The sequence below is a fragment of the Gopherus evgoodei genome, chromosome 3, assembly GCF_007399415.2.
Source record: "Gopherus evgoodei ecotype Sinaloan lineage chromosome 3, rGopEvg1_v1.p, whole genome shotgun sequence".
Lineage (NCBI taxonomy): Eukaryota > Metazoa > Chordata > Testudines > Testudinidae > Gopherus > Gopherus evgoodei.
Genome location: NC_044324.1, coordinates 32,828,501 through 32,844,308, shown reverse-complemented (window position 1 = coordinate 32,844,308; position 15,808 = coordinate 32,828,501). Strand labels below are relative to the sequence as shown.

General features: G+C 46.7%; 1 protein-coding gene across 2 annotated transcripts in view; it reads right to left on the bottom strand.

Moving 5' to 3' along the window:
- Positions 1 to 15,808, bottom strand: part of SMC6 (structural maintenance of chromosomes 6) — a 99,579-nt gene that overhangs the window by 55,239 nt on the left and 28,532 nt on the right. For both annotated transcript variants that reach the window (XM_030555383.1, XM_030555384.1), the window contains 2 exons: positions 9,182 to 9,383; positions 8,894 to 9,008 (listed from right to left, as the gene is read on the bottom strand). In XM_030555383.1, coding sequence (XP_030411243.1) covers positions 8,894 to 9,008; positions 9,182 to 9,383 — 317 coding nt within the window. The remainder of the gene's footprint in view (positions 1 to 8,893; positions 9,009 to 9,181; positions 9,384 to 15,808) is intronic.

Genomic DNA, 15,808 nt, shown 5'->3' with positions numbered 1-15,808 from the left:
GGAAAATGTCTTGATTAACGTGGAAGGCAGAGACCACCTTGGGAAGGAAAGCCGGGTGCGGTCGCAGCTGTACCTTGTCCTTGTGGAAGATCGTATACGGAGGGTGGGGGGGTCTACCATCAAGCTCCGATACTCGTCTGGGCGAGGTGATAGCGACGAGGAAGGCCGTCTTCCAGGACAGGTACAACAGTGAGCATGTGATTAACGTCTCAAAGGGAGGGCCCGTGAGCCTAGCTAACACAAGGTTGAGATCTCAGGTAGAGGAAGGGTGCTTAACTGGAGGGTAGAGTCGCTCCAAGCCCTTAAGGAACCTGGAAACTATAGTGTGAGAGAAGATGGAACTGCCGGATTCCCCAGGATGGAAGGTGGAAATCGCGGCCAGATGCACCCTTATCGAAGAGAGCGCCAGGCCCTGTTCCTTGAGGTATCATAAGTAGTCCAAGATAATGGCGACCGATACGCCTTCAGGAGTAAGGTTACGCTGGGCGCACCAATGGGAGAAGCGCTTCCACTTGGTGAGATATGTCGCCCGCGTGGAAGGTTTTCTGCTTCCCAGGAGAACCTGCTGCACCAGGGTGGAACAGTGCAATTCAGATTGGTTTAGCCAGACAATAGCCATGCTGTCAGGTGGAGGGACTGCAGGTCTGGGTGGTGAAGTCTGCCGAATTCCTGTGTTATCAGGTCCGGGTAGAGCGGCAGAGGTATCGGGTCCGCTAGAGATAGGTCGAGCAGTATGGTGTACCAGTGCTGCCACGGCCACGCCGGAGCGATCAGGATTAGCCTGGCCCTGTCCCTGCGGAGCTTGAGCAGGACTCTGTGGACTAGGGGAAAGGGCGGAAAGGCATAAAGTAGACGACCTTCCCAGGGAATTAGGAATGCGTCCAAGAGGGAGCCTGGGGAGCGAACCTGCAGGGAGTAGAACGCCTGGCATTTTCTGTTCTCTTGGGAGGCAAAGAGGTCTATCTGGGGAAAGCCCCAATTCCGGAATACTGAAAGGAGGACGTCCGGACGGGTGGACCACTCGTGGGACAGGAAGGATATGCTCAGGTGATCCGCGAGAGAATTCCGGACTTCCGGGAGAAAGGAGGCTACCAGGTCTATCGAGTGGGTTATGCAGAAGTCCCACAGTTGCATCACCTCCTGACAAAGGGGGGAGGACCGTGTCCCTCCCTGCTTGTTTATGTAATACATGGCCGTTACATTGTCTGTGAAAACTGCAACACAACGGCCCTGTAGGTGAGGCTGGAAGGTCTGGCACGCCAGTCGGACCGCTCTCAGTTAGCGGACATTGATGTGAAGCGCCAGCTCCTGAAAAGACCAAAGACCCTGGGTGCGAAGGTGCCCTAAGTGAGCACCCCAGCCGAGAGAGGAAGTGTCTGTTGTCAGAGACACCGAAGGCTGCGGCGGATGGAACGGACGACCGGCACACAGCAGGGAGGGCATCAGCCACCAGTCGAGGGAGCCCAGAACGCTTGGTGGAACCGTGATTATCATGGCTATGGCATCCCTGCATGGACGGTAGACTGAGGCGAGCCAAGTCTGGAGAGGACGCATGTGCAGTCTCGCGTGCTTCGTAACGAAGGTGCACGCAGCCATGTGATTGAGGAGGCCAAGGCAGGTGCAGACAGAAGTTGTTGGGAAGTTTTTTAGTTGCTGTATAAGCGAGACTATAGTCTGAAACCGCTGTGGGTGCAAGCTGGCCGTTGCAAGATTGGAGTCCAGCATGGCCCCTATGAATTCTATCCTCTGCGTAGGTAGCAGAATGGATTTGTCCAGATTGATAATCAGGCCTAGACAGGTGAATAGGCCCTTGATGACGTTTACATGAGCGATAACCTGAGCCTCAGAGGTCCCTCGAATAAGCCAGTCATCGAGGTATGGGAAGATGTGTATTCGACGACGGCGGAGGGAGGCGGCGACTACCACAATACACTTTGTGAATACCTGAGGGGCCGAAGAGAGGCCAAAGGGAAGGACCGCAAATTGGTAATGTTGACGATTCACCACAAAGCGTAGGTACCTTCTGTGCGGAGGGAAAATTACGATGTGGAAATATGCGTCCCTCATGCTGAGAGCAGCGTACCAATCTCCGGGGTCCAGGGAAGGGATGATGGTTCCCAGGGACACCATGCGGAACTTGAACTTTCTCATGAATTTGTTCAGTCCTCGCAGGTCCAGGATAGGCCGGAGGCCCCCTTTCGCCTTGGGAATTAGGAAATATCTGGAATAGAACCCCTTGCCCCTTAATTTCTCTGGAACCTCCTCTATAGCTCCCATCGCAAGGAGCCTCGAAACCTTCTGCATAAGGAGTTGCTCGTGAGAGGGGTCCCTGAACAGGGACAAGGAGGGAGAGTGGGGAGATGGGTTTGAAATAATCTGAAGGCGGTAGCCAGATTCCACTGTGCGGAGGACCCAACGGTCCGAAGGTAGCTGGGACCACGCAGGGAGGAATGCGGCAAGGCGGTTGGCGAACTGGAAGGGATGCTACAGTGCTGGGGTGCACCCTCAAAAGTTTGGCTTCGGTCCCACCGGTGGCTTGGTGGGACCGGAATTGTTAACCCCCTGAGGTCCAGACTGTCATCTGCGAGAGGTACGACCTCACCATCTGGTGAAGTCTTGCCCTGGTCGAGGTGGGGAGTAGGGGCGCTGAGGTTGCGACTGGAAAGACTGTCTTTGAGTCTGCGGCGTATGCATTCCCAGCGAAAGCATAATTTCGCGATTGTCCTTCAGACTCTGTAGCCAAGGGTCCGTCTTCTGGGAGAAGAGGCCCTGGTCATCAAAGGGTAGATCCTGTGTCGTGTACTGGAGTTCAGGTGGCAGGCCTGACACTTGCAGCCACGACATACGTCGCATGGCAATCCCAGAGGCGACGGTTCTAGTTGCCGAATCGGCGCCATCCAGCGAGGCCTGGAGGGAGAGGTCTGCGCCACTTTTTTCCCTTCCTCCAGGAGAGCTGTGAATTCCTGGCGGGAGTCCTGCGGGACGAGCTCTACAAACTTCCCTACTGCCTCCCAGGTGTTATAGCTGTACCTACTCAGGAGGGCTTGCTGGTCCGCCACCCTGAGTTGGAGGCCTCCCGCAGAATAGATCTTTCTCCCCAACAAATCCATTCGTCTGGCCTCCCTTGATTTAGGAGCAGGGGCTTGCTGGCCATGGCACTCCCGTTCATTGACAGATTGAACAACCAATGAACAAGGAGGGGCGTGTATATACAGGTACTTGTACCCTTTGGAGGGCACCATGTATTTACGTTCAACCCCTCTGGCTGTGGGCGGTATGGATGCTGGGGATTGCCAGATGGTATCCGCTCTAGCCTGTATCGAGTGGATGAAGGAGAGGGCCACCCTGGTTGGAGCCTCCGCTGACAGTATACTGACAACGGGGTCGTCCACCTCAGGAACTTCCTCTACACATAAGTTGATGTTGAGGGCGACGCGGCGTAGGAGGTCCTGGTGTGACCTGAGGTCGATTGGGGGCGGTCCAGATGTAGACGTCTCCACCATCGCTTCATCTGGGGAGGAAGAGGATGAAACCCTGGGAACCAGCGGGTCTTGGATCGTCTCCTGGTCTTGGGGGATGTCCTGAGGTGGTGGATCTTGTGGGTTTGGCACGTGTGTTGGAGATTCCTCTGTACCCGGTGGGGGAGGTCTGCTCACCGTGGTCTCTGGCGCCCGATGTTCAGAAGGGCCGGAGTTCGATGGTATATGCGGATCACCTTGGGTTTGGTGGTAGGCCGAAGGTGTCCAAAAGGGCCACTGATGAAGTCCCTGGTGATTATCTGAATCCCCGTATGATGCAGTGTCTGCATGGGAAGAGATTGACGGATGACAAGACAGCCACGGGGGAGCTGAGACCGTTTGATGTAGGTCTCTGCGTCCACTCGAACCATCCCTATGCAGTGCCAGAACGGTACTGAGAGTCGTGACGGTGCTGGGAGTGGGACCGGGACCTGCGACCAGCGCGGTGCTGGGAGGTCGACCGGTGCCTGGAATCGCCGTGCCGAGATCGGCTGCGAAGAGTCCGGTGCCGCGAGTGGTGCCGAGATCTGGAGCGGTGCCGGTAGTACCTGGACGGCGACCAGGACCTCGAGCGGTGCCGCGAGTACGACCGGTACCTCGATGAGGAACAGTACCAGGACTGCGAGCGGCCGCGGGACCGGGATCGATGGCGGGACCGGGAATGTCCATGGGACCTGGATCGGGACCGGTGACGTTCCGTGGTACCAGGCGAAGAAGGTCTCATGAGGGCCGGATTGCCTAGGGACTGAGGAACCCGCACCGGCGGTGCCGGGGGTTGAGACAGCTCAGGCTTCGTCAAGGCAATCAAGTCCCATGCTGTTGAAAACATCTCCGGAGTGGAGGGCACAATAAGCTCAACCAAGGCACGTGCCGGGGAGCTGGTGAGCACCGGACTCGACGGCTCCAGCGAGGCCGGAATCAATGGTGCGGAGGACGTCAGTGCCGCGGCAGCTGACGGTGCCGGGTGGTCTGACTTGGCTAAGCGCTCAGACTGCAGTGTACGTATAGCAGCCGCAGGAGGTTTGTGCTTCATGCTCCATGGTGAGAGCAAACGGTGCCGGGTAGAAGCTTGGGCCAGTGATGGCTGATGTCGAGGAGCCTTCGCTGTTGGAGTGCGCTCCGGTGCCAAGGAGGCACTTGCTCCCGGTTCCGCTGACGGTGCCGAGGACTGGGGAGCCAACGCTGTCTCCATCAGCAGCTGTTTTAGGCGAATGTCCCGCTCTTTTTTAGTCCGGGGCTTGAACGCCTTACAGATGCGGCACTTGTTCGTCAGATGGGATTCACCCAGGCACTTAAGACAGGAGTCGTGAGGGTCTCCTTTGGGCATCGGCCTATGACAGGCCGAGCACGGTTTGAAGCCCAGTGAACCGGGCATGAGCCCCGGTACCGGGGGAGGAAAAAGGGGCTAGCCCCCGATCCCTCTTAACTATCTACAATAACTAGTACAGAACTAATTAAACTTACTATACTGATAGAAATCGAACTATATACACAAATACAATAGAAATGAGCGAATCACTAGGGAGGTGGAGATCAGCTAAGCTGCGCTCCATTGTTCCAACGACCGACATGGGCGGTAGGAAGGAACTAAGGAGTGGAGGCGCCGGCAGGGGTATATATCCGGCACCATAGTGGCGCCACTCCAGGGGGCGCCCTGCCGGCCCACCGAGTGTTGCTAGGGTAAAAATATCCAACGAATGTGCACACGGCGTGCACACACCTAACTGGAATGGATATGAGTAAGCACTCGAAGGAGGAGGCCTGGTTCACACTGGAGTGGGGTGGGGTTGGTAGTGTCTAAGATATGCAACTTCAGCTACGAGAATAGCATAGCTGAACTCAACGTACTTTAGATCGAATTAAAATTACTTACTTCGCGTCCTAGCGGCGTGCCATGGCTCCCCCATCAATTTTGCTTCTGCCTCTCGCCGAGCTGGAGTTCAGCAGTCAACGGAAGAGCGATCGGGGATCAATTTATTGCATCTACACTACACACAATAAATCGATCCCACATAGATTGATCACTAACCGCCGATCCAGCGGATAGCATAGACCTAGCCTTCTAGACTTAGCACTGAGTCCCACTGGGTAGACAGAAAGATACTATCAGAGATGCTTAGTTTTGCAGTTCTCAAACTGTGGATTTGTGTTTCCAGAGATAACATGCTTGTTAACAGCAAAAGTGTTTTTAAATAAATAACGTATAGAGGTGAGAAATAACAGACCTCAACCCTACTGTCCCCTCTGCAAATTTGTGTATACAGAATCAATCCCTTACCTCTCTCTAAAACTGCAAAATTTCAAGAAGTTCAATGAATAGAAGATTGTTGAGGGCAGAATAGATCTGGACAAGGAGAAGAATTCTGGAGATAAATGTGAGAAGGGAGGGACAAGCAGTAAAAACAAAAGTGAAACTATTTGAGCAGCATATTCCAGAAATTTTGAGGTCTTTCTGAGTGTAGCCTTCATTGATTTGAGATCTACCATACCATAACATTCTCACACTAGAAGGGAAAACCTATAATGGCAGCAGGCCATAAAAGAGACCCAATATGGGTCTCATATGAAGGAGCTGTGAACAATGTGAATATGCAACAAGAATGCACTTTTATATAGAAATCCATGATTAAATTAAGTCTTCCTGATTAGTGATTTAAATCAATTTGATTTAAATCAAATCCGCCCTGCTTTGAACCAGTGAAAAGAACTGTTTAACTGCTAGCGAAACTGGAACAATTATTTAACTCGTTTAAAGAAAACCTTTTCGAAACACAGCTTTCTGAGGTGCTGAAAATAGCTTTGACCAAAAGACAAAAGATAGTTAAACAGTTTTCAGCTCTGGTTCAGGTGGACCTGCTATCAACTACTATCAGCAACAGCTTAAATTTCCAACTGTAGATGGTTCTCTGGTGTGTTCTTAATATTAGATATAGACTTTAAGGGCAGAAGGGATCATCCGAATCATGTAGTCTGACTTCCTGCATCACTGCAGGCCACAGAATCTCAGCCATCCACTCCTGTAATAGTCTCATGCTGAGTCTTGATTTAAGAACTTCCCATTACAAAGAATCCACGATTTACTCTAGTTCAAACCAGCAAGTGACCCATATCCCACGCAGCAGCAGAAGGGAAAAAACCTCTAGGGTCTCGTCAATATCACCGGAGGAAAATTCCTTCTTGACTCCCAAAATGGTAATCACTTAGACCCTGACCATGTGGGTGAGAACCACGTGGGGAAAAAAATCTCTGTAGTAACTCATACCCCTCCCCACTAGTTTACCATCTCCAGCCACAGGAGGTATTTGCTAACAGCAGTCACAAATGGGCCCTACATCATTGTAGGCAACCTCATCATATATCCCCTCCATAAACTTATCATGTTCAGCCCTGCTGCCAGCTAGGTTTCTTGCCTATACTATTCCCCTCAGAAGGCAGTTCTAGAACTTCAGTCCTCTGACAGTTAGGCTTGAAATTAGACAAAGGTTTCTAAATTTGTTGATGGCCAGTTCATATCCATTTGTTCTTGTGCCAACATTGGCCCTGAACTCCAATCTCTCTAGGATGTTTATCCCTCTGATATATTTAGAGAGAGCAATCATATCTCCCCTACAGCCTTCATTTTGTTAGGTTAAACAAACCAAGCTCCTTAAGTCTCCTCTCCTAAGGTAGGTTTTCCATTCCTTTTATCATCCTACTAGCCCTTCTCTGCATTCATTCTAGTTTGAATTCATCTTTCTTGAACACAGTATTCCAGATGTGATCTCACCAATGTCTTCTACAATGGAAAACGTCACTTCCCTATCTTTACTGGAAATACCTCATGGGATGCATCCTTAGACTGTGCTAGCCTTTTTCACAGCTGCATCACATTGGCAGCTCATAGTCATCCTGTGACTGATCAATGCACACAGATCTTTCTTGTCCTCTCACTTACAACAATTTTATATCAAAAAATATTTTAAGTAAACCATTAACCTTGCATACAGCACTGTTACATTTCATCCCACTTCTTTTATTCCAATTTCAAACTTCTTCCAAATTTTCTTGTGCAATATTCCAGTCCTCTTCTATATTGGCAATAGCACACAAACTCTGCATCATCCACAAATTTTATTAGCATACTCCCATTTTTTGTGCCAACGTCATAAATGAAATTTTAAATAAGACTGGTCCCAAGACCCATCCATGGGGAACTCCATTAGTAACCTTCCATCTGCCTGATAATTCACCCGCTGTAATCCCCCGTTTAACCAGTTCCTTACCCACTTTTCAATTCTCATAATCCACATCTTCTCCAATTTAACTAATAATTTCCCATGTGGAACTGTAATAAATGCTTTCCTAAAATCCAAATAGATTGCATCTACTGCATTTCCTTTTTCTAGAAAATCAGTTATCTTCTCAAAGAAAGGTTAAGTTGATATAGCACGATCTACCTTTTGTAAAATCATGTTGTATTTTATCCTAATTACCTTTTACCTTTATGTCCTTAACTAATCACTCTTTCAAAATTTGTTCTAAGACCTTACATACAATTTAGGTCAAACTAAGGGGTCTGTAGTTTCCTGGATCACTCTTTCCCCCCTTTCTTAAAGTATGTATCCACATTTCTCTAGTCATAAGGTATGACCCCAAAGTTGACAGATTCATTAAAAATCTTTGTAATTGGCCTTGCAGTTTCATGTGCCAGTTCCGTTAATATTCTTGGATGAGAGTTATCCAGGACCTCTTTTATTCCTATTAAGTGAGATGCTGTTTTAAGCACAAATATTGGGCCACTTGAGTCTTATTTTTAAAGGAGTGGCAAACGAAGAACCTCTCTTTAATGTGCCCCTCTCCTTGGCACAACTAACAGCACATATGGGGGTCGTCATTGGGAACTGCCACCTCACATGAAGGACAGTTCTCAAAGCCTGGCAAGGGCATAGCACTATATAACACTAACACAAATGAAAGCTAATAACTAACTACTAATTACAGGGTACTACTAATTACTTACAAATAACTGATGTTAAAAATTCATGAGGAAAAAAACATGGGAAACTTTGACTCCAAAATGAAGGATGTAAGCAGGATTAGGGCCGCGCTGCCCTTATATAGCCATGGAAATATCTTAGGGCCAGAGAGCAAGAGCACTACCCCTAGGATGATGCTAGGAAAAGTTATCTGGCTTCAGTGCACTGGCTGTGTGCACACTTGTATACTGAGTGGAATACACATCTGCAACCATTCAAAGAAGAATGCCTTGTTTCCATAGGTATCTTGAGGAAGCAAGAATCAATTAGGTTGCCTTTTTTTAATTACAAAAAGCCTCGTTAGCATATAAATGCCTTTTAAAACTTACAGCAAAAACAAATATGGCAGTTTTGTCCTACCTTAATTAGCAGGATTGTTTCTATACCCCTCATGTCAATCAAACAATTAGCAACCACTGCATTATCTATTTCTAAAGCTGTAAGGACTGATGGGAATTCTGGATGGTGAACGGCCCTATGAGAAAATAAGAAAAAAAACAAAATAAAACGTACATATTTAAAAAGTGCAAGCCACTTTAAAAATTCAATGCATTTTCTAATGTACGGTCATGTGTATATTGGAGTTACTATTAAGCCATTTGGATCAAGATTCTGAAGCAGCAATTTTATTCAAAACTTGGAACTCACCTGGGTCTGACATCATACACTTCATTTCGAAACCTACTGACAATTATTTGGGGCCGATATCCAGATGAATAAAACTTTGACATCAGTGTCTGAAGTGTTCTCTCATCATGATGATTATCACAACAAAATGCCTGCAGTAGGCTTTTTAAACAAGTTTCAACAGCCAAAGTAAGTTCAGCATCTTTGAGACTAATGAAAGCACCTAAATATAAACAAAAAAGTCAAGACTTCAGAGGCACGGTGTCAAATATATTTTAATATGTAAGTGCAATGAAAATCTACCTATATTCTTTGTTTTAGTTTAAAAAAAACATTTGAGAACATATTTCATTTTTTTTAAAGTTCAGGTTAGGTTTTCTAAGCAATAATGTAAATACATATAGATAATTTGTTCTTTTACATGCAAATTTCTCTTCTCACAAACACTTTGAGAAGCAGATCCTTATAATAGGTGGATCCTTTCCCCTGAAATCTCTGGAAGCAGTTCATGGCAAAATCCATGAATCTCCATGGGAGCATTCTTTGAAATGCTTCCAGTTCCATGAGCAGGGCCAGACAGGCAAAACTACAAGGTCTCAATGTGTAGAAAAGATTATGGCGTTTGGAGGAGGGATTTAGGTTTATTAGGAAATAGGAAACCTTTTAGCAAAGGGGGAGCCTACACAGGAAGGATGGGCTCCACCTGCACCAAAAAGAGAATCAGATTGCTGGCACGTAAAATTAAAAAGATTTTAGAAGAATTTTTACTTTAAGGTTGGAGAAGTCTAATAGGTACACAGAAGAGCGCATAGTTTGGACAGACAAATCCCTTAGGGCAGGAGTGGGCAAACTACGGCCCGTGGGCCAGATCTGGCCTGTCAGGCCTTTGGATCTGGCCCGTAGGATTGCCCCCGGTGGTGCTGTGGGGCCCGCGCTGTTCTCAGAAGCGGCTGGCACAACATCCCTACGGCCCCCGGGTGGGGGGGGACAGAGGGCTCTGTGCATTGTCCTTGACTCCAGGCACTGCCCCCCCAGCTCCCATTGGTCGGGAACGGGGAGCCGCGGCCAATGGGAGCTTTGGGGGAGGTACGTAGAGACACGGCAAGGGCAGTGCACGGGGAGCCCTCCGCCTCCTCTCCCCCAGGGGATGCAGCGTTTCCTGGAGCAGCGTGGGGTTGGGGAAAGGACAGGCATGCAGAGACCTTCCCTGGCCCCTGGTGCGAGCCGCTGCCATCCTGGAGTCGCTTTAGGCAAGCAGTGCCAGGCCGGAGCCCAAATCCCTCCTGCACCCCCCCCAACTCCCTGCCTTAAGCTCCCTGCTGCATTGTGCACCCCAATCCCCTGCCCCGAGCCCCCTGCCGCATCCCAACCCCTGCCCTTAGCCCTCTCCCGCAGTCCGCATCCCTCCTGCACCCCTGCCCTGAGCTCCTTCTTGCACTCCACACCCCTCCTCTGCCCCAACCCCTTGCCCCTGAGCCCCCTCATACATGCCGCACCCGCACCCACAGCCCAACCCCCGCCACAGCCTTGCATACAATTTCCCCACTCCTCTGCCCAAAAAGTTTACCCACCCCTGCCTTAGGGGAAGGTTTATTAAAAGGGATACTCTTTCAATTTCTAACCTCTCCTCTTTAATAGGATATGACATACAGGTAGAAACTGAAGAGAAACAGTCAAATGAAAAAAAAAGAGTCTCATTCAATTACATCACATGCAGGCAGACAACTAAACACTGACATTTTTTTTTCTACATGCTTCTACAAACAAATACTAAGATGGGTGAACTATAGTGCCTCGTATTCAGTGAGGATATTGATACTAATAGGCATCACAAAAACTGGTGATAATCAATGAGACACAGCAGGACCAGGGTACAAAATAAACAGAACAGGTTGTACTAGTGTGGAAGGGGCACTATATTGGGGAGCGGGGCAGAAAAAGCACAGAGTCAAATATAACAAAGATCTTAAATGAATCAAACTGTACTGTAGAATCTCTATGGGTAGAAATTCCCTGCTTGAATAAATAAGAGTACAGTAGTAGTAATATACTACTGACCGCCTGACCAGGATGGTGACTGTAACTGTGAAATATGAAAGGAGATTAGATAAACTACAAAACAGAAAACCCAATAATGGAGGATTTCAACTATCCATACTGACTGGGGTACATGTCAACTCAGGAGGGGATGCAGAGATAAGATTTCTATATACCATTAATGACTACTTCTTGGAGCAGCTAGTCCTGGAACCCAGAAGGGCAGAGACAACTCTCGATTTAGTCATAAATGGTTCACAGATGTGGTCCAAGAGGTGAATAAAGCTGAACCGCTTGGTAATAGCAGCCATAATGTAATGAAATTGAACATCCCTAAGGGGGAAAATACTACAGAAACTCACCACAGTGGCATTTAACGTCAGAAGGGGTAACTACACAAAAACAAGGAAGCTAAACAGAAATGAAAATGGACAGTCGCAGGAGTGAAATGCCTGCAAGCTGCATGGAAACTTTTTAAAAACACCATAAAAGAAACAAACTATACGTATACTTCAAACAAAAGAAAAAACAAAAGGATCAAAAAATACACCACCATGGTTAAACAACAGAGTAAAGGACGCAGTAAGAGGCAAAAATTGGAAGTCAAATTCTACTGAGGAAAACAGAAAGGAACATTTACACTTAATTTGCTAGGAGCTCAAGTATAATTAGGCCGACTACAAGAGCAACAAGCAAAAGACATGAAAACTAACAGCGAATATATAGGAAGAAGGAAGCCTGCTAAACCATGAGTGGCCCCACTGGACACTCAAGGTGCTAAAGGAGCACTCAAGGAAGGCAAAGCTATTGCAAAGAAGCTAAATGAATTCTTTGCATCAGTCTTCACTTGAGAGGTTATGAGGGAGATTCCTGCATTTGAGCCATTCTTTTTAGGTGACAAATCTGAGAAATTGTCCCAGACTGAGGTGTCAATAGAAGTGGTTTTGGAACAAACTGATAAATATTATTATAATAAAGTCAACAGGACATGTCTTTCTGGCCTTTAGATTACAGCAGTGTGGACGCTTTTGAGAGATGTGTGTCTCACCAACACAGCAGACAGACGTCCGTCAGAAACAGGGACTTACAATCTGCAAGTCAGACAGCACTTAAATCCTGGTGATCCTGGCATACCTGAGAGGTTCAGTCCCAAATTGAGAAGGCAAGCAGTAACTTAAAGTTTAGAAGCCTAAACTTAAAGTCCTAACAAAGGGAAAAAAGAAAGAATTTTAAAAAAAAAAAAAAAAGGTAAGTATAAAGGGTAAGAATGATTAACTATTTAACTACTAAGTTGACTATTAACCATAAAGCTAGCTTAGCTAAAAGCAGGTAAGAGGTGCTGCTAATTGCTCTGAGTGAAGCCAAAAGATGGTAAAGAAGGAAATAAGGGACAGTTGGTCATGCAGCATTATGTAACTGCCTGAGGCAGCGCGAGATGGGCACTGCTACTACAAATCTCTGATTACAAGCGCAGGACGCATGGACACCTAAAGTGGAGCACCAACAGGGACACTCCTTGAAGATGAATGAGTGACTCCTTTTAGGGTGAAATTTTGCATCAGGCTTTGGCACTGCGAAAGGCTTATAAGCCACACAATTAATGCTTGGGGAAAACTTCTCCCAAACTCCAGAACTACTACAGCCTCTTGTAGAAAGTTGTTCTGTAAGTTTTCTCATCCTTCTGGATCCTTTGCAGAAGGCCATACATCACAACCTTTGGCTAAGTGGCCTCCCCCACTTTTTATGCTACACAAAATGAGGAACAGAGGCGAAAAGATCATGAGACCCCTCACCGGTGAAGTTCCACAAGGATCAATTCTCTCTCCAGTCCTTTTCAAACATGTACATGTGATCACTAGGTCAACTGGTCAGACAGCATGAACTCAAGTGCCAGCAATATGCAGATAATCAGATAATATACTGCTCTACATATCCTTCACCACATGATCATATTACTACCACCAAGGTACTCAATGAGATCACTTCTTAGATGGAGAACAGCTCAGTGAAGCTGAATCTGGACAAGACAGAGGTGATATGGGGGGTAGGAGGAGAAGAAAGGGTAAAGTGAAGTATTTTGAAGAGACAAACTATGCTGCAGTCTATGTCAGTTGAAGATACACCCCCCTACAATTGGTTAATACAGTCTTATAGTGTAGGAGTAGTCATAAATTCCTTGCTGACACAGAGCTCTCACATAACATTATTTACAGATGCTGCTTTCTACCATACCTTCTTGGCTAGGAAACTGTCCCATTCTGGAGGACAAACACCTGGATTCCATTATTCATGCTTTCATCACCTTTCAGCTGGATTACAGCTATGCAATATACCTGGTGTGACAAAGTTCCTCCTCTACCTTGGTGGGTCCTGCGCTTATTGGCAGATTTGCTCACCTCAGTGATCTCCCCCACAGTCTGGATCAACTCCTGTGTCTGATCAGGAGTTGGGAGGTTTGGGGGGAACCCGGGCCCACCCTCTACTCTGGGTTCCAGCGCAGGGCCCTATGGATTTGAAGCTGTCTATAGTGCCTCCTCTAACAGTTGTGTGACAGCTACACCTCCCTGGGCTACTTCCCCAAGGCCTCCTTCAAACACCTTCTTTATCCTCACCACAGGACCTTCCTCCTGGTGTCTGATAATGCTTGTACTCCTTAGTCCTCCAGCATCACACTCTCACTCTCAGCTCATGTCTCTTGCTCCCAGTTCCTCACATGCACTTCCTCTCCTCTGGCTCCTCCCCATCTGACTGGAGAGAGCTCCTTTTAAAACCCAGGTGCACTGATTAGCCTGCCTTGATTGGCTGCAGGTGTTCTAATCAGCCTGTCTGCCTTAATTGGTTCTAGCAAGTTCCTGACTACTCTAGTGCAGACCCTGCTCTGGTCATTCAGGGAACAGAAAACTACTCCCCCAGTGACCAGTATATTTGCCCTCTACCAGACTCCTGCACCCCACTGGCCTGGGTCTGTCACATAGGGCATGGATCCTTCAGCACTTAAACTCCAACTAGTTAATAATGCAGCAACAAAAGCTACCACAAACATATCAACATGTCTTCTGCTCTCTACACTGGCTTACCATAGAATTTCAAATCAAGTCCAAGGTCCCAGTCCTTCTCTTCAAAGCACTCCATGACCTGGAGCCAAGATACCTAAGAGATCGTCTAAAGCTCCAGGATGAAGACCATGGTCGACAAACTTTGCTCCTCTGGCACAATGTAACTCTTAACAATAAGAGAAAAGTCTGTCTTTGAAGGAGACCAAACATTCTCCAGGTGCTGTCAAAGACCATGGCATGAACTCCTCCAGGAATTAAGGACATCACAAACCTCACCAACTTTCTGCTCCAAGTGCAAACCACGTTTCTTTGATCTTGTCTTTTCTAATAAGACACAATAACAGCTATATTTAAGTTAAAAAAAAAAAGACATTACACAAACAAAACCCTCCACAGTATATGCTTCTCCCTCTGGAGAGAGGATGAAAGCAAAGAAACACATGATAGATGTAGTTATATGTTGCTAAATGCACTACCGCAAGGTGCTCAAATTATATTATGATGATGAGCATGGTATAATAACCTACACAGAATAAAAGAGAACAAGATCATTTCCTAAACTCCATTTTCCCAAGCATAACTGCTATCTTCAGCAAGGCCGGGAGTGACCCAAAGACAGCAGCAAGAATTCAACTTAACAGTGAAGCTACATGAAAATTACAAAATTAGTTTAAGACTGAGTCTATGCTCAGAACTATTCAAACTATTTAAAACTATTTGCATTCAGCTAACCAGCTTGTTAGAGGTTGGTTCTGCAACTGCTCCAGTAGGTTGAAAAAGAGTGAAACTGAGGGACAGTTAGTGGGCTGGGGTATTTATATACATGTAGGAGCAGGATTTTATAAAATTGTACTATGAGAATTAATGTATGATTTGATTTCATCCTGCCAGCCACCCCTTTTTGAATAGCAGAAAGGAATGACAGACCAGAACAATCCTTATGACTGATTATGGTCACTCTTTTGTTTTAGGATAAGTTATAATCTCTACTATGGTTTCCTATACGTATTACAAATTCGGCACTCTAGTTAAATATACATTTCTTTGTTTTAAGGTTTAGAAAGTAAGAGACAGGATCTTGTTTGTGTCTATGTTAAGGAGATTAGAAGAAATGTTGAGGGCCTGAAGCCTCAATGTGAATTGTTTAAGTTATAAGATTTAGCAAGGCTTGATTTACAATGTCTTCTGCTGAATATAAAATGCTGTCTGTATACCTTTGAAGGTTTCTGTAAGAGATTGTTTGTGTGAATGAGGAATGCATGCATCAGGAAAAGACAAGGTGGGAAAGCCATCACAAATGTCCAGATGGTCAAGAAAAAGTGAGAGACTTGGAAAGACCAAGAGACAATCAGAAAATAACCATTGTATCCAATGCTAAACATGTTAGCAGCATGGATGACCTCAGAGGTGAGGCAGGCACCCCGAAGGCGAGATGAGATGATAATGGGAAGCCCCAAAATAACCAAATGATAACACCACTTAAGGACTAATGATTACAGGATGACATTGCAAAACGCATAGACTCAAATAGGAATTTACAACTATAAAGCTGGGG